General features: G+C 37.0%; 1 protein-coding gene across 10 annotated transcripts in view; it reads left to right on the top strand.

Annotated features, from left to right (window-relative positions):
* PCLO (piccolo presynaptic cytomatrix protein) overlaps window positions 1-22531 on the top strand; it is a 327397-nt gene that overhangs the window by 137521 nt on the left and 167345 nt on the right. For all 10 annotated transcript variants that reach the window (XM_027679476.1, XM_027679475.1, XM_027679467.1 and 7 more), the window contains exons 4-6: window positions 2120-3340; window positions 9265-14329; window positions 14703-16714. In XM_027679476.1, coding sequence (XP_027535277.1) covers window positions 2120-3340; window positions 9265-14329; window positions 14703-16714 — 8298 coding nt within the window. The remainder of the gene's footprint in view (window positions 1-2119; window positions 3341-9264; window positions 14330-14702; window positions 16715-22531) is intronic.

The raw sequence follows: 22531 nt of genomic DNA, 5'->3' as shown, positions 1-22531 counted from the left end.
GGTACTGTGAAAAGAACATGTGCATTTAAAGTATGAAGTATCATGTTCTTTAAGAATATCTATATAACAGTGATCTTTTGAACCATGGATTATTTCATGGCAGAAGAGCCACTTCATTGTGTTTTTATGTGATTAAAGATGTTTAAGAGTAGACTCTGAGAAGCTTAATGCATATAAGTACTGTCTTATTCCCATGCCCTGTGCTGACAGAGGCTATCCTAGCACAAATAAAAATGGCATTATTTCTGCTTATGTTGTGAAATGAGGATTTTTTTCAGGTTGAATGGAAAAGCCAAAATCTGCCCCTTTTTTAGTAGGTTTAAAAGCTTTCAGGTCCTCCAATAAATTAAAAAAAAAATCAATGATAATTATCTAGTCAACTTTGTGTATTGGTCTTCACAAACTTTATGAGAAAAGAATCAAAGCTATTATGAAATTATATCTTTTTCCTCTAGTCTATTTATGCTAAATGTTATCTAGTATATTTAGTCAATTGCAGGCTCCTAATAATAATATCATGATTCTCTGCAGGCAAATTTGTTTCCTTGAGCATTGCTTCTATTTTAAGCTTATGAAAGACGGTACACAACATACTTATGGCTTCCAATATTGTTTTCCGGGAAAAGAGAGGAAACTATAGTAAGAATTCCAGATAAACCCATCTAACAGAAATATTTGCAAGACAACTAAATTATATTTTGTAGATTCATTAAAAAAAAAAGTTACTTTTATTTGTATTTCTTAATTAGTGCTTCCCAGACAAACAATGTGCAGTTGGAATACTTTAAGTCCTATGGAGAAGGATAATCTTTTCTCGAGGATTATGTTTTAATGCTTTTTTCAACAGAAAAATTAAACCTAAATTATATTTAAAAATCTGACACAGAGCCACATTCAGTTTAGAGTTGCAAAGGATATAGTAACTGTCAGGGGAGACAGCTGATTCAGCCAATAAACTGCATTTATTGGGAAAATAATTCCAGATACTATTAATAAATCTTTTTTGTGTCAATTTCTAGGACTCATTAATTTGGTCTTTTCTATAAAAATAGAATAATAAATATACAAGGCAATTGTTAGATGACCTGAATTATAACACGTGCATTCTTGTGCATTTCTTGTGCCTGAAACAAATATTTTTATACATTAAATAGCCTCTCCTTACTTGCGTTTCAATAAAATTAGCCCTTATGATCTTTTCTTACTTAATTTTTTATCACTTCATCTGTGATACTTTGCATTTGTATTTCACTAATTAGCTTAATCATCTATTTTTTAATCTAAACTTTAATGTTCAGCACACACCTCTTATCCAAGAGTGAAGCTCATTTTGCATTACTGAAGTAGACCTTCATTATCTATTCTAGTATCCGCAAGAGTCTGGTCTGGTTTTTTTTTTTTCCTTTCCTTTCAGTGCCTTTCTACGTTTAAAGTTTTCTTTTGCTATTTTAAAGGAACTATACACAAAATCCCACTGGAAACAGTCTGATTACTGCTCTCATGTAGTAGCTAGGCAACTGGCAACAAGATCTTTTGCACAGATAGAAGCATTTGCCCTTTTTCTGATTTTCTGGGAAGAGTAAAAGGAGCCAGTGTGCAGCAGGGATTTAGCAGTAAAGTGAGCAGACAGGTGATCTTCCTTTTGAGTTACAGCCATACTACATTCATACACTGCACTGATATCTATACACAAAGTCAAGAGGGGAAGGTGATTTCTGAAGAGAAACACAAAGAACCATGAGTTGGTCCACTTTTACTCACATTTGCAAATTCAGATGAACCTACTGATAGATTATAGAGGCTTTAGAAAACAATAAATGTTAGAAATATATAAGCAAACTTTGTACATACAGGGCATCAGTTCTTTGGAAAAATGTCATTGCTGCTAGTTTTCACAGTGTCTTTTCATATTTGTTCAGCTTGGCTGTCTGGAACCTGACATGCTCCATTTCTGTTAGAAAGGTGTTATGGATCTTCCTGCAAGAGTAGGAAAAAAAGAAAACTTCTCAGCATGCATAGCGTTCAGATTAAAAGAATTCAACCATGTCAGTTGAAAACACTGTATGATTTTATTGTTCCTTTTTGAAATAAGTAACTTCCTATTTTTGTTCTATGACAGGTACAGGAATGGCTGTGCTTAAACTGCCAGACCCAAAGGGCAATGTCAGGACAACTTGGAGATATGGGCAAGGTGCCACTTCCAAAAACAGGCCCTTCACAACCAGTATCCAAACCACCTGCTACTCCTCCAAAACAGCCTATGCCTGCTGTCTCACATTCTCCTCAGAAGACTTCCACACCGCCTACTCCAGCAGCAACGAAGCAGAAAGAAGAACCAGGCATTCAGAAGGAAGCTCCAAAACTTCAACAGGGGAGGCTGGAAAAAACATTGTCAGCTGATAAAATCCAACAAGGGATTCAAAAGGAAGATGCAAAACTTAAGCAGGGAAAACTTGTCAAGACACCCTCAGCTGATAAAATCCAGCGTGTTTCTCAGAAGGAAGACCCAAGGATTCAGCAAACAAAGCTGACAAAGACAGCCTCATATGATAAAGTTTTGCATGAAGTTCAGAAGGAGGATGAAAAACTTCGAGAAGCAAAACTGGCAAAAACATCCTCAGCTGATAAAATTTTGCATGGAGTTCAGAAGGAAGACATAAAACTTCAAGAGGCAAAATTGGCAAAAGTACCCTCGGCTGACAAAATTTTACAGGGAATTCGGAAAGAAGACCCAAAACTCCAACAGATGAAAATGGCAAAGGCACTGTCAGCTGACAAAATCCAACCTGCAGCTCAGAAGGAAGATGCACAACTTCAGGAAATCAAAATACCAAAGGCAGTTTCAGTTGATAAAATCCAACATGGGATTCAGAAAGAAGATCCAAAACTTCAACATGAGAAAATTATGAAAACTTTATCAGTGGAGAAAATCCAAGAGGAAGATCAAAAAGAAGAAACCAAAATTCAGCAAGAGAAACTGTCAAAGACACCTTCAACAGATAAAATTCCTGTAACAATAAGTTCAGACCAAAAGAAACCACTAAGCACATTGGAAGAAGATAAAAAAACTGTGCTCCCAGAAACGAGCACACCACATCCAGAGGACAAAAAAGAACAAATTAGAGCTGAGATTAAAGACCATGTTGCTGAACAGAAAGAAGTTGAAGCACCTTATAAGGGACTGCAAGCTAAGGAGCAAGAGGATTTTAAGAAAGAGGATTTGACAACTGGGATTTCACAAACGGTTTCGAAAACTGAAAAGGCTCAGGAAGAAGAAATTCCTGTTCAAACAACACCTTTGCCAGGAACAGACCACGTGGAAGCAGCACGAGAAAAAATAGTAAGTGGCTTTCTCCCTCCCACCTCCCTTTCTCCCTTGCTACAATTTAGAGTCTGATCCTGACAGAACCTCTCCTGTATGTCTTCCTGCTCTTTACTGTTATTCTCTGTACAAGATGATTCTAAATGATAAAATCAATGACTCACCTGGAGTGAAAGTTTAACCAGTGAGTACTGTGCTCTACATGCACCTTTCAATACTTCTTTCCTGATTTTCAATCTCCGGCAGTTAAGCATTTGAAACTAAGGCAAAGCTCCTGTTTAATAATTTTTCAGATATTTTGGATTTATTTGCCTTGATTTTTAAACTCTCCAGACTTTGAAGATCAATTGTTGAAACTGGATTGTTTTCGTAGCTCTCAATCCCAAAAGGGAATAATCTGTGATGGTAAGGTGTACAGTTGTTTGCCTTACCAAATTATAATATACATTTCAGGAATATTTTGAGGTGCCTGGACATGGTATGTGAAAGTATGCAACCTTTACATCTTCTTACAATTCAGTTTACTCCTCTCATATAGACAAGTATTTTCACGTAGGCTTCTTGGTGGTCTCTCAAGACAGAGGAATGGATGACTTTATGACAGCATGTTCTAGAGGTCTTCATTTCTTAAATAAATGCATTTGCTGCACATGAACTCACCAACAAGTCACTTTATCAGCCGAAGTGAATACTATGCACAATTTGTTGAGTGATGAAAAATGAGTTTTTACATCAGCGCCACAAATTAGGGGCTATGTTATGAATTAGGGGATTATGTTATGAAAGTAGCATGTTATGAAAATAGGAGTAGGTTTAGGAAAGTGTTTAACTTTTGCCAGAATTATGTTTTCAAATAAACCCAGTCAAAAAGGTCAAAGTTTTTTTTAAATTTATTTTGTTTTGTTTTCTTGTTTTTCTGGTGGTAACCAAGACATTGTTATCCTAATTTTTCACTAAAAAATGAAAAAAAGAAAAAGGCAGCAACACCCTGTGGTGTTTTTTTAAGTGACCTGAAACACTCATTCATGACATGCCCCAACAAGTCCCTAAAGGCATGAAGAGACTGAAGTTCTGATTTAGAACAATCAATAGAATGATTTTTGGAAAATTGTAGAGTCATAGAATAGTTTGGTATGGAAGGGACCTTAAATATCATCTCATTCCAACCCCCCCTGCCATGGGCAGGGAAACCTTCCACTAGACCAGGTTGCTCAGAGCCCCATCCAACCTGGCCTTGAACCCTTCCAGGGATGGGGCATCCATAACACCTCTGGGAAACCTGTGCCAGTGATTCACCATCCTCACAATAAAGAATTTCTTTTTAATATCTAATCTAAATATACTCTCCTTCAGATTGAAGCCATTTCCCTTTATCCTGTCCTTACAAGCTCTTGTAAATATTCTCACTTTGTTGTTTTTGTAGGCTCCCTTAAGGAACTGGGACAATCATAGATATCACTTGTATTTAGAGATCTGACATCCTTTAAAAAAAAAAGACTTTAATATTGAAACCTTTTAAAATATTTGAGTCTTTAAATGTGATTTAAGGAATTATTTTTCTTCAAAGCATTTTTTTCAGTAATATTTTAGAATGTAATTTCTTCAAAATTTTTTTAAAGACTAAGCTGACTTCTCATGATTTGCAGGTACTTTTCCTGAGAAATCATCTTATAATTTTGACATGTTTAGTAGCAGTTAGCTGTTCGAACAAGGATGCCTAGAAATCTTGAAGGTTTTTCACATGTTGTTTGTCAGTATCAAACAGCAATTTTGGGACTCACAAATTAACACAAAAGTAGTTCAGCAGATCTACATAAGCACATTGCCATGGTGTCAATTGGACATATATTTACAACAGAGCTGCTTAATTATATATGTCACCTTATTAGTACCTTCTTATGTTTACTGAGGAATGATCATGTGCTTCGGTTCAGTAACTGGGTAAATATTAATATATTGTTAACAGGGGTCATTATTCTAACACATACCATTAGTGACAAAGCACAGCCCAGAGAGATAGAAAAGGGAGGAAAAAAGCTTGTCTATAAGCTGTGTTCTGGATACAAATAAAATTTTTAATTTTAAAAATACAAAAATTGAAATCCAGATTAAATAGTCTAGTCAACCAAAGTCTTTTTTTTCCATTTTGTGAAACTTTCTTTTTGATAATGTAGATATCTTTATTTCTTAACTAAACAGAATGACCTTTTAAAAATCATAAGTTCCTTTGCAAAATAATATCTCTGTTTTCTGCAACAGAATATAAACTCGCAAACTATAAATATTTTTTAAATATTTTTTTATTCTTTTAGTCATAGTTTTATTTTAATAAAGTTCTGACTTGATTTGATAACCAATGACTTTTTTTTTATAGAATCATAAAGGTTGAAAGACCTCTAGGATCACGAAGCCCAACCTTCACTACTAAACCATGTCCCTAAGTGCAACACATTAAGGGCTAAGTTTTATATTTTCCAATAATAGTAAAAGTGTGGAAGATTAATGATAAATAATATTTCTAAAGCAAAAGTGAAATGTATTGACACTGATACTGTAGAAAAGCCACTAGAATAGCACAAATACATTTGACATTAGATCATTTTTGTCATTAGTTAAAGAGGTTGCATTTGCTGTAATTAAAGTCTTATCCAGACTGCAGGTGTTATAGGTCTTCTTCTTCCTCATGTCTCAAGAAGATCCTCCCAACAGTGTCTGCATTAGAGCTAAATTTGTTCAGTATTAAAAGCTCACACTAGGCAAACTTTCAGAGTAAATGCCATTCAAGTACTCAGAAAAGCCCAGTAATTCAACATGTACCAAACTACTTCCTACTTTACAAGAAAAAAGTGGATTTTTTTGTTATTGATTAGAATGTATTTTTCATTCTCAAGAATAGTGGCGCATATATATATATGATCCTTAGCAATATTATTTCTACAATATTTTACTTTTCATCTAAAAATCTTGCACTTATGGTATGTTTACAAGTTTAATAATTATGCTACCTTTGTGTATGTAATGGCCAACCCTGTAGAAAGTAAGTTACCAGTCATTTAAGAATAGATGTAGCTAGTGGCAATATCCTAGTTCTCAGACTGCAAGAAAAAGAGGAAAAAAACCCAAAGACCAAATATTATTAATTGTAAGTTACACGCATATCGATCTCGAAACATGATGTGCAGGATAATTTTTGCATGACGTTCCGTGGGGCAGGCAATGATCGATACAAAAATTATAGAAAATATATTCATATTTTGGTAGCCTTAAAAAGAATGTTGGATTTTTCTCATCACATTTATTTCTAGTGATAAAAGAAGTCTGTCCTTATTGTAGACCTTTTTCTCCTCCTTACTATACAAATTGCAGACTTTCCCATATTCCTGTTTCTCATAAACAGTCATGTTATGGCATACACTGAGGTTCAACACCAGGGTGGGCATCAGCAATATTCATTGTCATCTCCTCTGAAGTTGTTCCTTGACCAGTTGTTATCCACCTTTTTCTGTGCTCAACTGTTTAGTTGATGCCTTCTGTCTGTGCTTTACCAGGGACTGTATCATTTCATCTCCCTGTGGAGAACCAAGACCTGAAAGGCTCACTTTCACTAGATGGATGCATTCTGTCCATCAACTCCTAGGAGACCTTCTGGGCTTGAACAATGTTTGCATTTTTCAGTAGCTCATCTAAATTGATCACAGTATGTTTTGTTGGTTATGTCTTTATAAGTATTAACTTATGGGTCATAAAAGAAAAAAATAGCAATCAAGTGTTATAGGTGAAATTTTAGTGATATTTATAGAGGTAAAAATTCCTTGGTTTTAATGATATATTTAATGATGTATTTTTTTTAAACACAGTCCAATAAATTCCCCCTAAACACTTTTTTCTTTAATAAAGGTAACAAAAATGTAAATATAACATACAAACCCTGAATTTTAACTATGCTTGATTACTGACTTTTTGTAAAGACTATATATAGTCCTTAAGGGCTGGAGCATATCCAAGACTACATTTTTCAGAATAGTGAACGCTGAAGTGTTCAAATGATGATGATTCCCAAAGTTGTTTTGAGTACTATAGGTTCTCCATATTTATGTATTAATCACAGCCTTATCATTCAGGAAGTCCTTAGAAATATTTGTTTTCACAGTGGATTTTTAATTACAATGGATTTTGCTATGATATCAGATAATTGGGTTTACAGTATTGGGTACAATGATGGGAAGAACAGATGTAGTTTATATTCATTGTAATATCTGATTTTGCAAAGTGTATAATAAATTACTTGTTTGAAATGATGATTATTTAATAAAATACTAACTAGTATATTACTGTAATATTAATATGAGTGTTTTAATGTAGGATTATGTTCAAAGGGATATATCTAAAAGCAAGAACAGGTACCTTAAATGCAAATGAAATAATGTAAAAAACCTGACTGGTTTTTAAAAATAAAATAACTGACAATAACAAATATTTAATATTTTGGCAGTAAATGTAATTTTAGAGTGAATAAACATTTAAAAATACTTGTAATTGATAGCAACTTAACATGAGTGCAAATGTAACTTTAAATTATAACTAACATTCATCATAATTTTCTTATTTATTTATTCCACAGTATTCTTTTTAAATTATTTTTCAATTAAGAGTAGTGCCAAGGAAGCTGATAAATTAAAGCTTTAAATAAACGGTTTGCTGTACTTCAGAAATCATCAAGTCAGACTAACACAGCTGATAAATACTACCTACTTCTATTATTGAGAGCCATAACTGATATAAAAATTACATCATATTATTAAAAGAAGGAGAATTGGGATGCTTGTTCTCAAATAGGTAGTGGAGATGGGGACATTCATAATATTGTCAGCTAAGAGGGCAGCTAAGATGATCTGTATTTTGGAGAGTGAGCTGTTTTGTTAACTGAATGATGAGGTATTTTCACTGAGTATTTCACTGCTGAGAGAAGGAGGGAAACTGGTGCAGAAATACTTGCTGTAGGATATTTTTGGTATTGTTATTTAAAGGAGATAGAGGTGCTTGTCAGTCAGAATGGTGTAGAAGGATCTGGAAGCTAGGATGAATAAGGGTGTTTAATTAGTGATGGGAAAGAAAACATTGGTTCTGATGCTCAGTTAGGTGTGCCTGCCTTGTTTGCTTCCTTTGACCAATAGCTGACCATCCTGCTCTCTTCCCTGCAATTACACTTCCTTATTAACAGCTTACCTCTGCAATTTACTGAGAAACTTCTTTTTTATGAGGTACTCAGAAAATATTTGTACAGTGCCCAATTATATATGTGGGGACATTCCAAATTGTGTTAAATCATGCTTCAATACTCTATGTATTCTGTTGCATGTTACAATGTGTAATACTTCAATAAACAAAATTGGGGTTTGGGTCCAAAATAGGTCCAAAATTTGAGAAGATTGACATATTGCTACAATCATAAAAGATTAAATGGGCAAAAAAAGGAGCAGACACCAGAAATTCTGCAGACATTTGCCAAGCCATATTGCTTTGTATCTAGAACCATGTAGACAGCTTTGAAGCATAGTAATTACAATCTTCATATAAATTAACCCCCGAACAACTTGTCCCATGGATAGGTGAACAAATGATAGATTATCACTAGTAAATGTTATGAAAAAATTAAATACAGTAACTTTTTATATTGAAAAATAGACAATCATCTTGTAAACAGTAAAATCAGTGACCATGGACAGCCATGTAAAGCTTAGTTAGATTCAATGCAAAAAATAAAAATGTGAGGAACTTTTTTGTATTATTTTAACAGCTTTGAGTAATGAAATTAGTGTTCAGTCTTCAACTGAGACATTAACTCAACCTTTAGGAAAAAGAATCACATGTATTTAATTGCCAGGAGACATTAAGAATTTATATATAAGTATATACATACGCGTATGTATTTATTTTTTTAGGAAAAGGAGGATGAAAAATCAGACACATCAAGCTCTCAGCAACAGAAAAGTCCACAAGGTCTGAGTGACACCGGGTATTCTTCTGACGGGATATCAAGTTCACTTGGTGAAATTCCAAGTCTTATCCCCACTGATGAAAAGGATTTACTCAGAGAAACTAATAAAAAAGACACTATTTCACAAGAAAGTCCACCAAGCCCCTCAGATCTAGCTAAACTAGAAAGTACTGTACTGTCAATTTTGGAAGCTCAGGCAAGTACTCTTTCTGATGAAAAATCTGCAAAAAGCAAAGAGCTTTCTGAGACATATGGTGAACAGACAAAGGATCAACATAAAGCAAAGCCTTTGCCAGTCACTCCAGAATCGTACAGTTCAGAGGAGGAAGACTTAGAAGCTATTAAAGAAGGTGAAGGAACCATCGTAGAAGAGGGCAAAGGAAGTGCTTCCTCCCAGGCAGACTACAAGGAAGAACATGCAGGAGATGATGTATCAGCAAGAAGACAACGCTATGATTCCGTGGAAGACAGCAGTGAGAGTGAAAATTCACCTGTCCCAAGGAGAAAAAGAAGAACTAGTGTTGGTTCTTCAAGCAGTGATGAGTACAAACGAGATGACAGCCAGGGATCAGGTGATGAGGAAGACTTCATTAGAAAACAGATTATGGAGATGAGTGCTGATGAAGATGCTTCAGGTTCTGAAGATGATGAGTTCATTAGAAATCAACTCAAAGAGATCAGTGCAACTGAAAACCAAAAGAAAGAAGAAGTGAAAAGCAAAGCCAAAGGAACAGCTGGAAAACATAGAAGAATGGCACGGAAAAGTAGTGCAGGCTATGATGAGGATGCTGGAAGAAGACATTCGTGGCACGATGACGATGATGAGACTTTTGATGAAAGCCCAGAGCCAAAATACAGGGAAAGTAAAAGTCAAGACAGCGAAGAACTTGCAATAACTGGAGGAGGAGGCCTTCGACGTTTCAAAACAATAGAATTAAATAGTACAGTAACAAACAAATATTCTGAAGTAACTGAACAACAGAAAGGTATTTTATATTTTGATGAAGAGCCTGAGCTAGAGATGGAGAGTCTTACAGATTCACCAGAAGATAGATCTAGAGGAGAAGGATCTTCTAGTTTACATGCTTCTAGTTTCACACCAGGTACATCTCCTACTTCAGTGTCATCACTTGATGAAGATAGTGACAGCAGTCCTAGTCACAAAAAACTGGGAGGTGAGAGCAAACAACAGCGCAAAGCCAGACATCGGACACATGGTCCTCTTCTTCCAACTATTGAAGACTCTTCAGAAGAAGAAGAACTACGGGAAGAGGAAGAACTTCTAAAGGAACAAGAGAAACAGCGTGAATTAGAACAGCAACAAAGAAAAAGTTCTAGCAAAAAATCTAAAAAGGACAAGGATGAACTAAGAGCCCAGAGAAGAAGGGAACGTCCAAAGACTCCACCAAGTAATCTTTCTCCCATTGAAGATGCATCTCCAACAGAAGAATTGCGACAGGCAGCAGAAATGGAAGAGCTGCACAGATCTTCCTGTTCTGAATATTCACCCAGTATTGAGTCAGATCCTGACGGATTTGAAATCAGCCCAGAAAAAATAATAGAAGTACAAAAAGTTTACAAATTGCCTACTGCTGTCTCTCTATACTCACCAACAGATGAACAACCAATTGGACTCCCAAAAGAAGAAAGTGGTCAAAAGACATTGAAAAGTGCTGAAGAGGTATATGAGGAGATGATGCATAAGTCCAAATCATTTCAAATTACAAATGAAAAAGATGAAATATTTGAAAAAGAATCTTTATATGGTGGAATGCTTATAGAGGATTATATTTATGAATCTTTAGTAGAGGATACTTACAATGGAAGTATTGATAATAATCTTGTCATGAGACAAGATGAGAGCAGTGAATATATGCAACAGAGAGGAAAAGAGAAAAAACCAAGAGCTTCAGAACAGCTCTATGATGAACCACAAAAAGTTACTGATCTAGAGAAAGACTACTATAATGTTGAGACTTTACATACTATTGTGCCTCAAGAAGATATTGTTTCTAGTTCTTACATTATTCCAGAAAGTCATGAAATAGTTGTATTAGACAGCACAGTAACTTCTACCACCGAGGAAAAGCACTTGTTAGATGCAGAAGCTGCTTATGAAGAGCTTATGAAAAGACAGAAAATGCAGCTAACCCCTGGCTCCAGTCCAACACAACCAACTTCAGATTTCATTCCCACATCTGATACAAAGGTATCTGGTGTTGGAGAGATAGTGGATAGTACATCTTTAACTTCAAGCACTACTTCAGCAATCTCAGATATATCACCTGTCAGTAGCACAACACTTTCTATTCCAGATGTTAAAATAACACAGCATTTTACAGCAGAGGAAATTGAAGATGAATACTTAACAGATTATGCCAGAGAAATTCAAGAAATAATTTCTCATGAAACATCAATATTGACATACTCTGAGACATCTGAAGTTGCTGCATCAGTTTTACCTTCTGATACAGCTTCCTTAACATCATCTACATCTTCAGTTTGTACCACAGATAGTTCATCACCTATAGATAGTGCAACCACAGGTTTTGTAGGTACAGCAGATGCTGTAAGTAAACCAGCAGATGCTGAAGGTATCAGTATAATAACCCAGGTTCCCCTAACAGCTGCAAAAGAGTACTCTGAAGTGAGCATGCCTTATGAATCTATTGATGGAGCCACTAAAAAGCCTTCCATAGCATCAGATAAGGAGAGTGTGGATCAAGCTGCAGTTTGTTTGCCTGAAACTACACCTTCAGTAGTGACAACTACAGTTACAAAACCCAAGGAATATGTGGCTGATACTGTTTCCTTTGATACCTCCAAAGCAGAGAAGGAAGCAGCTAGAAAAATGAAAAGTATGATAGAGGCTGGCAGTGTCAAAATGCATCATGAAGAGCCACACAAAGAATTAGGTGTTGATATGGCAAGGATTGATTTGACTAGTGTTACATCTGAGCAACCACCTATATGTATAGCATCATTACCAGTTACAGAGCCTGCATCAGAAACATCTTCTGTACCCACTCCCAGTGTTGTAAGTAAGACCAGCATGGTCTCTGTGCCTTCCTCAGCTCCTGCTGTTTCAGCCAAAGTATTCTCTCTTTTTAGAAGCTCTTCTTTGGATTCTCCTGCACAACCTTCTCCACCCCCACCTCCTCCTCCTCCTCCACCACCACCACCTCCACCACCATTACCACCTCCACCTATTTTACCCAAGCCAGCCATTTATCCCAAAAAGAAGTCACAGATTAAGACTACAGCAGCAACAGTTCCCACAGTGGTCCCTTCAGTCACAACTGTTCCAGCACTAGAGTCAACAGCTGTATTAAAGAATCATGTGGTACCTATCACAAAAACATACACTCCAACACCACCTCCTGTACCACCTAAACCATCTTCCATCCCAGCAGGACTTGTTTTCAGTCACAGGCCCACTGAAGTAACTAAACCTCCAATTGCTCCTAAACCAGCAGTACCTCCACTCCCCATAGCTGTTCATAAGCCAGCAGAAACACAGCCCAAACCAGTAAGTTTGTCATTGACTTCAAGTATGACTCTGAATTTGGTCTCCACAGCTGAATACAAAATACCATCACCCACTTCCCCTTTGTCTCCACACTCTAACAAATCTTCACCAAGGTTGGCCAAACCCTCACAGGAAACCTATGTTGTCATCACATTGCCATCAGAGCCTGGAACTCCCACAGAAGCTATAACTAGTCAGGCTGTTACCAGCTGGCCTTTAGAAGCACCTCCTAAAGAACAGATTCCCCAGCCTATGCAACCAGTTTTTACTTCACCCATGAAAACTATGGAAATTCAAAGTACGGCAGGTCAGAGTATGTATATTTCAGGTGCTTTGCAAGCTATTCCTGTGACAACACAATCGGCTTTTGAAAAGATACCTAGTTCAAAACCAGAAGTAGTAACCACAGAGGTAACCAAGACCACAGTGTCTGTGGTTAAGGGTCCAGTGCCTGGTTATGGTTTAGGTAGTGTTGCTATTACAATACCTCCAGAGCCACTACATATAGTAGATCAACCCAGATATAGAGAGAATGGAAGATTCCATCCTTTGGGTGATGTCATAGATCTTCGCACTTTAACTAAGATGGATGTTGAAATGAGAGACAGCTGTATGGATCTGTCTGCTGTTTCCATGGACGTGAGAAGGCAAATGCCAGTGAGTGATACAGGTGGGCGCCCAGTAAGTACTGTCCAGCCATCCATAATAAACCTGAGCACTGCGTGTGTTGCTGATCCTTCCCTGTCTGTAGTCACTGGGACAGTAACAGTAGTGACCTGCACTGCCACTGTGAGCTACACCACCAGTACAGACAGCCTTGTGGATCTGGGACATGCAATGACAATACCACTCCAGCTGACAACATCAAAACACTTTGAACCGCCATACAGAGTAACAAGCAGCCAGGCTTTCTCTGCAGGTAGAGATGAAGTGCCAATAAATTTATCCCTAGGTACTTCAACACAGGCAATGACATGGGCTACTACAAAACCTGTTACTGTACCACCTGTTGGTGTTACAAATGGTTGGACTGATCTCTCCACTTCTCAGGAGCCAGCAGAGAGTGGAGCAGTTGACCTTAGCACTACAAAATCCCACAGAACAGTAGTAACAATGGATGACACTACTTCAGGTATCATAACAACAGTAATAGAAGATGATGAAAAGCCTGTAGATCTGACTGCAGGGAGAAGAGCTGTCTGCTGTGATATGGTTTATAAATTGCCATTTAGGAGCTGTGCAGCACAGCAGCCACCTACTACACTTCCTGAAGATCGCTTTGGCTACAGAGATGACCATTATCAGTATGATCGTTCAGGGTCATATGGCTACCGAGGAATGGGAGGTATGAAACCATCTATGTCTGACACAAATTTATCAGAAGCTGGACTGTTTGCATATAAAAGCAAGAATAGCTTTGATTATCGAGTTGGGGCAACTGATACAGCAGTAGATCTTACTTCTGGAAGAGTAACTACAGGTCAGTATGACACAGCAGCAGATCTTTCTTTGAAATATAATTTTGATGTTCCTCACCTCATTTCAGGATAATTTTTTTATTGTTTTTCCCCTCCTTCTGTTGTTTTGTTTTCTTTTGGACAGTGTGACAAATTATGCTGGATTACACGTGTTTTTCATTTCTTCATTTTACATATGTGTTTGCACAGAGGTGCCTGCATGTGCCTGCATGTTCAGAAATGCTGTTTCCTTCACATCTAAAGTAGATCATTAACCTGAAGATTTGCATGCAGTTTCCCCTTCCCATTTATTTCATCAAGATCGGATGACTTTCAGAATCCGCAAAGCAGCATTCTTTTGTGGGACTGGACTGTAACTTTGCCCTGTAATTTCAGGTGAGGTTATGGATTACTCAAGCAAGACTACTGGTCCATATGCAGAGACTCGGCAGGTGATTTCTGGCCTCGGGCTCAGTGCACCACAGTATTCCCAAGCAAGAATGGTATCATCTCTGGGTTCCCAGTTTGGCGTTGGAAGTGTTTTAAGATCATCCAATGGTGTTGTTTATTCTTCAGTAGCAACTCCAATCCCATCCACATTTGCCATCACTACACAACCTGGTTCTATTTTCAGTACAAGTGTCAGAGATTTACCTACTCTCCAAACAATTGACTCGGTGCCCTCTTTATCAACTTTGCAACAGAGTCAACCTCTCCCAAGATCATACAGTTTCTTAACAACTGTGGCAGCTGAAAAAGATAGTGCAATTACTGCCATTGATATGGAGACAAGGTTACCACCTCATACTGTAGAAACTATTACCACTGAGCCAACCAGCTTGATACCTACTTTAACTACAGCATCTGAAGTTTATACAGATGTAATTGATGATGAGGTTGCCCTTCTCATTGCCCCTGAAGAAGGCAAACAGCAGCAGCTTGATTTGGAGCGGGAACTTCTTGAGCTTGAGAAAATTAAGCAGCAGCGCTTTGCAGAAGAGCTGGAATGGGAACGTCAGGAAATTCAAAGATTTAGGGAACAAGAAAAGTTTATGGTGCAAAAAAAGCTTGAGGAGTTGCAATCTATGAAACATCATCTCTTATTTCAGCAGGAGGAAGAACGACAAGCTCAGTTTATGATGAGACAAGAGACATTAGCCCAGCAGCAGTTGCAGCTTGAACAATTCCAACAACTTCAACAGCAGCTCCACCAACAGTTAGAGGAGCAAAAACTTCGTCAAATTTATCAGTATGGTTACGACCCTTCAGGAACTGGCTCGCCACAAACTACCGCAGATCAAACTCTTTTGGAAGGACAGTATGCCACTCCAGAAAATGGTCAGTTTTGGCCTACTGATGATGCAACCACTACAGCTTCAGGAGCGCTGGGTATTGAAATTCCGCAAAGCCAAGCATGGTACACAGTTCAGTCTGATGGCATTACCCAATACATACCTAGGTCTGGTATCCTAAGCTCAGTTTCAGAAATGTCTCTTAAGGATATTGATGTTAGAGAGGAGAAGCAATTGAAAAAGAGAAGTTCTATGCCAAAATTACGTGGTCCATATGAGGAGTTTGAGCAGACCCTGGAAGAAGAGCCCCGGTGCTTCAAAAAGATAGTGGACAGTGGAGTGCAAACTGACGATGAAGATGGAGCAGACAGAGGTTACACAAACAGGAGACGGAGAAGTAAGAAGAGTGTTGATACAAGTGTTCAGACAGATGATGAAGATCAAGATGAATGGGATCTTTCTAGCAAATCCAGAAGGAAGCCTCGGATAGGGAAATACAGCGAGAGTACCACTGAGGCAGACAAAGCTAAACCATTCTCCAAAGTCTCTAGTATTGCAGTTCAGACAGTGGCAGAGATTTCCGTACAAACAGAACCTGTAGGAACAATAAGAACACCTTCAATCAGGGCCCGGTTGGACGCTAAGGTTGAAATCATAAAGCACATTTCAGCTCCAGAAAAGACATATAAAGGAGAAAGTCTGGGATGTCAAACAGAGACAGATTCAGATACTCAAAGTCCCCAATATCTCTCAGCTTCATCTCCTCAGAAAGATAAAAAACGTCCAACACCATTAGAGATAGGATACTCATCCCACCTTCGTCCAGACTCCACATTGCAGGTAGTCCCTTCCCCTCCCAAATCTCCCAAAGTTCTCTATTCACCCATTTCACCCATTTCACCAAGCAAAGTTATAGAGTCAGCATTTGTACCCTATGAAAAACCCATCACTGATGACATCAGCCCTCAGAAGATGCTGCATGCTGACATTGCCAAGGTTCCTCCAAGCCCAAAGGCAGCAAAGATGATGCAACGCTCTATGTCTGATCCTAAGCCCCTGAGTCCCACAGCAGAAGACAGTTCCAGAGCTCAGTTTCAGTACACTGAGGGTTTTATGGTAAGAAGTATTTGCTTGCCTTTTTTTTTTTTTTTTTTAATAATATGCAGTTCTACAGCTATCAGTACAGCATGAGGGCTGACACACTCATTTCCAATACCTGTGTATGTAGGCTTCTTGCACAGCCTGCTGAGAAGTCTGGAGGAATGTCTGCTGTCTAAAGCAATGGTTATTTCCTTCATTGCTTTTCCTGGAAATAGGGAAATCCATATTATATATTGAACACAACAAGTTCATGTTCAGAATTTGGAAGGCACTTTCTGTTTTACATGGCAATTCATTGGGCAATATAGGGGTTACATGGCAATATAGGGTTACTGCCAATTGTTTAGAAAATTAAAGCATTTTCTTTCTAATTATACAACATCCAGCTCTGGTGGCACAGTCTGTAGTGCATTTACCTTTCAATTACTACATGTGCCTTCTGAAAGGCAGATAACACCAGATTTATAATTGCCTTAGTTAGCTGTCCTTTTTGACCCTCATGAGGTTTCTTGGCCATTTGTGATTCTTTGGATAATCTTGTGTCCCAATGTGTACATCTTTTATCTTTCCCAGACCAAAAGGTCTCATATCTCAAATCCATTTTTAATTTGTTGTTTTGGATAAGGAGGATTATCAAACAGTTATACAAGTTTTGAGGGCTGTTTTATGTAGGGGTTGGTTAAAGAAGACTGACATAATTTGGTTCAAAATTTTTCATTTCTGCAGTATTTCTTTCCCTTGAGAAGTAAGACTTAATATTTGTGAACCAGATCATTATTTATGAATAAGAGGAATAAGTCTTGGCTAAAAAATACCTTTGTAATTTGATATGTCCTTGGCTGTCCTTTTGTCGGAGACCATTCCCTTCTGTCAATTGCAGGGTCAGTATTTTACTTGTCAGAACTCTGGAAGAGTTGCCACTCAAGTTCTTCATCAATATTTATCTTTTATGTTCAATTATCTGTGAATACAGGAGTGATTAGTATAGACTGGATAGGATAAAGAGTGTTTGATAATTTGTGGTGGCTTTCAAATGCAGAATTAGCTGGTTATACCCTCCAAGGCTCCCACTGTTACCAGTTTCTGCAGCTTCACATATTTGTACAGATATTAAGTACTTCCCATGCTGTTACAGCTTGGAAAAGAGTACTGTAGTCATGGCATTGGCACTCCATATAAACATCATTCCCTAATGCAGGATAAGCACAGAGGGGGAAAGTCACATGAGGATTAAAATTTAATGTAGGGGATTTGGAACAACATCTTGAAGAACATTGCTCAGAGACTTTGAGAAGGTGTTTGGTTCTACTCAGCATTGAAAAGTATGTATAAAATTGTAAAATAACCACCAGTATAGTGAAACTATTTCTGAGAACAAGTTATTCGCTTCACTTATTTCATAGATACATATATATATATACTTGATATGAATGGTATGCTTTGTAGGATGGATGATAAATTCTGTAAGTAGCTGATTGTTTAAAGGCCTTTACAGTAGAGTTTGAACACATACAGTATTCATTTATGAGACATGGAAACAAAGGGCTTGTGCACCATTGTTTCTTTTTAGCCACATGTTCTTTACTGTCTTGCCTTGGGCCCAAACAGCAAGGAGCTGTATTGTTCTCACTAGTATGCAGCCATCAAGAAGCAAATAGCCCATGTCTCAAAGTAGTTACAGTCTAAATAAATGAGGGGGACATTTTTATGGAACATGGGGTGCAAGTAGACAAGTGCAAGAACAATAAAAAACTTCCATGAATATGAAGTGGACTGCATTAACTGTGCCATGCAGCACATGGTGAGGAAGCTGCTCTGTAAACCTATCATGACCATCATCTTCTGCCTTCATGTTCTGTTAAGCATTAAGCTTATTATACTCTCTGATAGAGTTTTGTTAATTATGTATCCGAGGTTCAGTTATCTTAAGCTGAGATCAGGTACATGAAATTTAAAGGAGGAAAAGCCATGTGACCAATAAAGGAAATATTTACAGTGACCCTTGCAGAATGTAATTGATTGACCCCATCAGCATCTGGAAATAGGGGCATGAATTGCTTTTGCAGTTTATATATCAGTTTAAGTTCTCGACTATAGAGACCAGTGATGTTGTGAAGAAGAGTTCTGCAGTATAAGATTTAAATTATCTAGTTTCAATAAGACTTATAGTATTCCCTCCAGAATGTCCGTTTGTTTATACCATGGGTTTAGAACCGTATCACAGGAAAGAATGGACAGTGATTTCTTATTTTGTACATTTTATCACACTCAAAAGTCCTCTGACAGCATACAGTGTCACTGTTGACAAAGTGTAAACCTTGTTGACATTTTTTCAACTGTAGATATGTTATTAGAGCCACATTGTTATTCTTAAGTTTAAATACAGGATCACTTTTGGGTTATCCTGCTAAGTGTGAAAGTGAGATGCTACCTCAACTTTAAAATATTTTTGGCTCTGGGACTGTTTTTTTCATTCTTTGTTTGTACAGTGCCCACAACAGCTAAAGTCTTTGTTAATTCTCTGTGGACATTTTTGTTTCTCCTGACTGGAGAGTTCCTAATATCCTAGTTATAATAAGAGAGAGGTGGAAGGGATTAATTCTGTCATTGAAAAAAGTGGAGTTCAGTACAGAAAAACTTACAAAACAGCTCACTCTGGAAAAGAGAATTTACTAGAGCTGAACAGAAAAGAATAAAATGGAAATGTAAGATTGATCTTTCACTACCTTAGGGAAATGGAATGTGTATATGTATATTTTTTGCATGGATGAATATCCCATCACTTTTTTAATAGTTCATGTTTCAGGGTTATGTCTTTGTCTGCATTCATAAACACTGCAGGTGAAAAGGGTGTTCCTGTGTTCACATACTCGATTCACAGGTTGTTTTTTTTTAATGACAGTTGAGCAAAAAAGTTGATCCTTATACAATTGGTGGGACTAAAGGAGAAAGAATAAAATTGGTCTCTCTAAGATTTACAATGAAATGATACCTTGTCCTTCAGACAGTGCATTTTCATCATTCATGCATTTCTTCCAATGGAAAATGTTTTTTTACAACATTTCAGGGAAAGAGATTATGGAGACTATGGCTAAAATGATTAAATTATCTATGTCTTAGAACTGCTTTAAATATAATTTTCTTCTTTAATGCACCTTTTAAAGGGAATTATTGCAATGTTTTATCTAATCTAGTATAAGTGAAAAGCTTAAAAGTAACCTGGTAGCTAATCAAATAATAATAATAACAAAAATCCAGATAACATTGGTTTCAGTATTGGCACATTTAATTTTCAGATAACAAGTTATGTGTTTACATTACATTTTCATTTACTTGTCTGTCATAGTCATTGTCTCTGTGAACACTTGAATGAGCATAGATGGTGGCTTCATATTAATCCAAAGTAACAATATTACTTACCATTATGTATCCTTTTGTAGTTCTTATGTGCTGTACATTTCTATGATATATATTAGTAATCAAGTGTAGCTGAGTAAAAAAAAAAATGGGGAACTGTAGCTTGTCAGCACCAAGAAAAGTTGTGAAAGCTACCCATTTGGAATTGACATTTTGCAAAGATACTTAATTTTGCTCTTTCATGAACTTTGTTTCTCTTGAGCTCCCCATGTCAATGAGTTCCCCAGAACTGATTTTGATAGTCCATCATGTAGGATTCCATGGAGTGAATAGCCATAGAAGTGATTTCCATGAGAGCACCAGGAAGTGTCAGTAGAGTTTGGAAATGGAGATTGAAATTCGTCCATTCAGCAGTAACAAAAGATTGTGAGTACCTGTCTAGTTTAGTAAATAGCTTGACACCAGTGAATCACAGAATCAAGTCACATGCCAGTCACAGTCATTTCTGGCACTTGTACATATTGTATATGTGTAATCAAAGATGGAAGTTGTCCTCCTTTTGCCTTTGGATGCAAAATGCCTGCTCAACTAAACTGAAGGAAATTGCAGAAGATGTTGCACATGACCTGTCACACACAGAAAATGTCTACAACTAAGTAGTGCACAGACTCAACAGAAGTGTTTGTATTCGTGAAATTAATGCAAAGACACAGCTGTCAACAGCCTGTCAGCTTTAGGGTCGAAACTGAGCATTTAAATTTTAACACTTAGAGTAAATTCAATCAGTATGTTTATTAAGAGTGTTAACAGAGACTTTTCTTGAAATTTTTATCTGCTGTAATTTGTCATACTTGAAAGGCAAATATTATTCAAATCTTTATAATGTAGTAAAAAAAGATAATTATTTCAAACTAAATCCCCCCAAAATATGTTTTTATTTAGGTAAGAAATGCAGGACTTCATCTATTGTTATAATAAGAGCAGAATTGATTTTATACTGATTTTAAGAGTGTAAATTTTTTTAGATGGCTTTAATAGCATGTTAATATGTTATCTTCTATGGTATTCTGAAGTTTTCACCTTTAAAACTGAAGGTTAAGACTTCAGTGATTTTTCAGAATCATAGAATCCTAGAATGATTTGGGTTGGAAGGGACCTTAAAGATCATCTGGTTCCAACCTCCCCTGCCATGGGTAGGTACACCTTCCTCTGCACCACATTGTTCCAATCACCATCTAACCTGGCCTTGAACACTTCCAGAGATGGGGCATCCACAACAGACCTTTGTAGTGTCAGATATGATGTACTCCTGGACACTGAAGAGGGAAAACAAGGTAGTTGCTCCCAGTAGAATAAAAACCTTCCATATATCATATACATGATGTTTTGCTTGTTTATGCAGGACTAAGCTGATCACCAGATTTGTAGTTCAGTGAGGAATGTTCTGCTTAGGTAATGAATAGAGAGAAAGAGTAAGGATAGTTACCTAGTTTGAAATTGGGTATTGAAGTTGGGTATTTCTGTTTGCTTACCTTCCTCAGAAGCAAGGAGTAGGTTCATTTCTTAGTGTCATGCCAGAATTTCAGGTAACATAATTCTTCTATTGTTGGAGCACAGGACATTGCTCTTTCCCTTGGTTTCTCATTGTCTGAGCTTAATTCCAGCTAAAAGGAGTTAGTACTTTATTATAGCTTTTATAGTTACTGTAAAATATTCAGACATGTTTTGTGGCCTAAGACATAGGTGGTCACATGATTGTAACTGCAAAAGACTTAATTCAGTGACTTTAATTTTCCATTTTAGTCCCATGATTCAGTCCAGAAGAAGATAAAAACATTTTGTTTTCTGTGAAAAGTATATTTCAATATAAAGAAGCCATTACCTCTTACAGAAACAGCTGCTATTTGGGTTAAGTACAGAATGGGTGTTGAGTGAGGAACCATCTTTGATAGTATCTAAATTTAAAGTGCAAAGTTTTTTTTTAACTTTGATTCTAAGAGACATCTGTGGGCTATGGTTTAATGAAAATTTTCCAAGCAGTGATGGCAACTGGTCCTTCATTTTAGCCATTCACACACCAGTCTGGGAGCAGCCTGATTTCCATGATTTATAAGCTTTGCAGGCAGTTTGTGAACTGCATGTGCAGATCTGCCTGACGGTGTGTTAATACACTTAGTAATAGTGTAAGGTCTGAATGAGGCTTATTCACTGCTTATGGACAGGAAATCTTAATTCAGGCCAGCAATCCAGGGAAGGTGTAGATGTTCCCCCTGAGTTCCTTTTGTGCTTGAATATTGTCACACTCTTTTTTTGTGTGTGTGCTTCAGACAAATTCAGTGGGAAATGAGTTGAAAAGATGATCTCGCTCACATCTAGAGACTATTATCAACAATCTTATCCCTGTGTAAATAGTAAAATAGAACTTGTCTATGTTTTCCTTTAACCATGTGGTTTTAGCTAGATTTAAAATTATTT

The sequence above is a fragment of the Neopelma chrysocephalum genome, unplaced genomic scaffold, assembly GCF_003984885.1.
Source record: "Neopelma chrysocephalum unplaced genomic scaffold, ASM398488v2 Primary Assembly neopelma1_45, whole genome shotgun sequence".
NCBI lineage: Eukaryota > Metazoa > Chordata > Aves > Passeriformes > Pipridae > Neopelma > Neopelma chrysocephalum.
The sequence above is the reverse complement of the archived record's forward strand: the minus strand, read 5'-3'. Positions and strand labels throughout refer to the sequence as shown.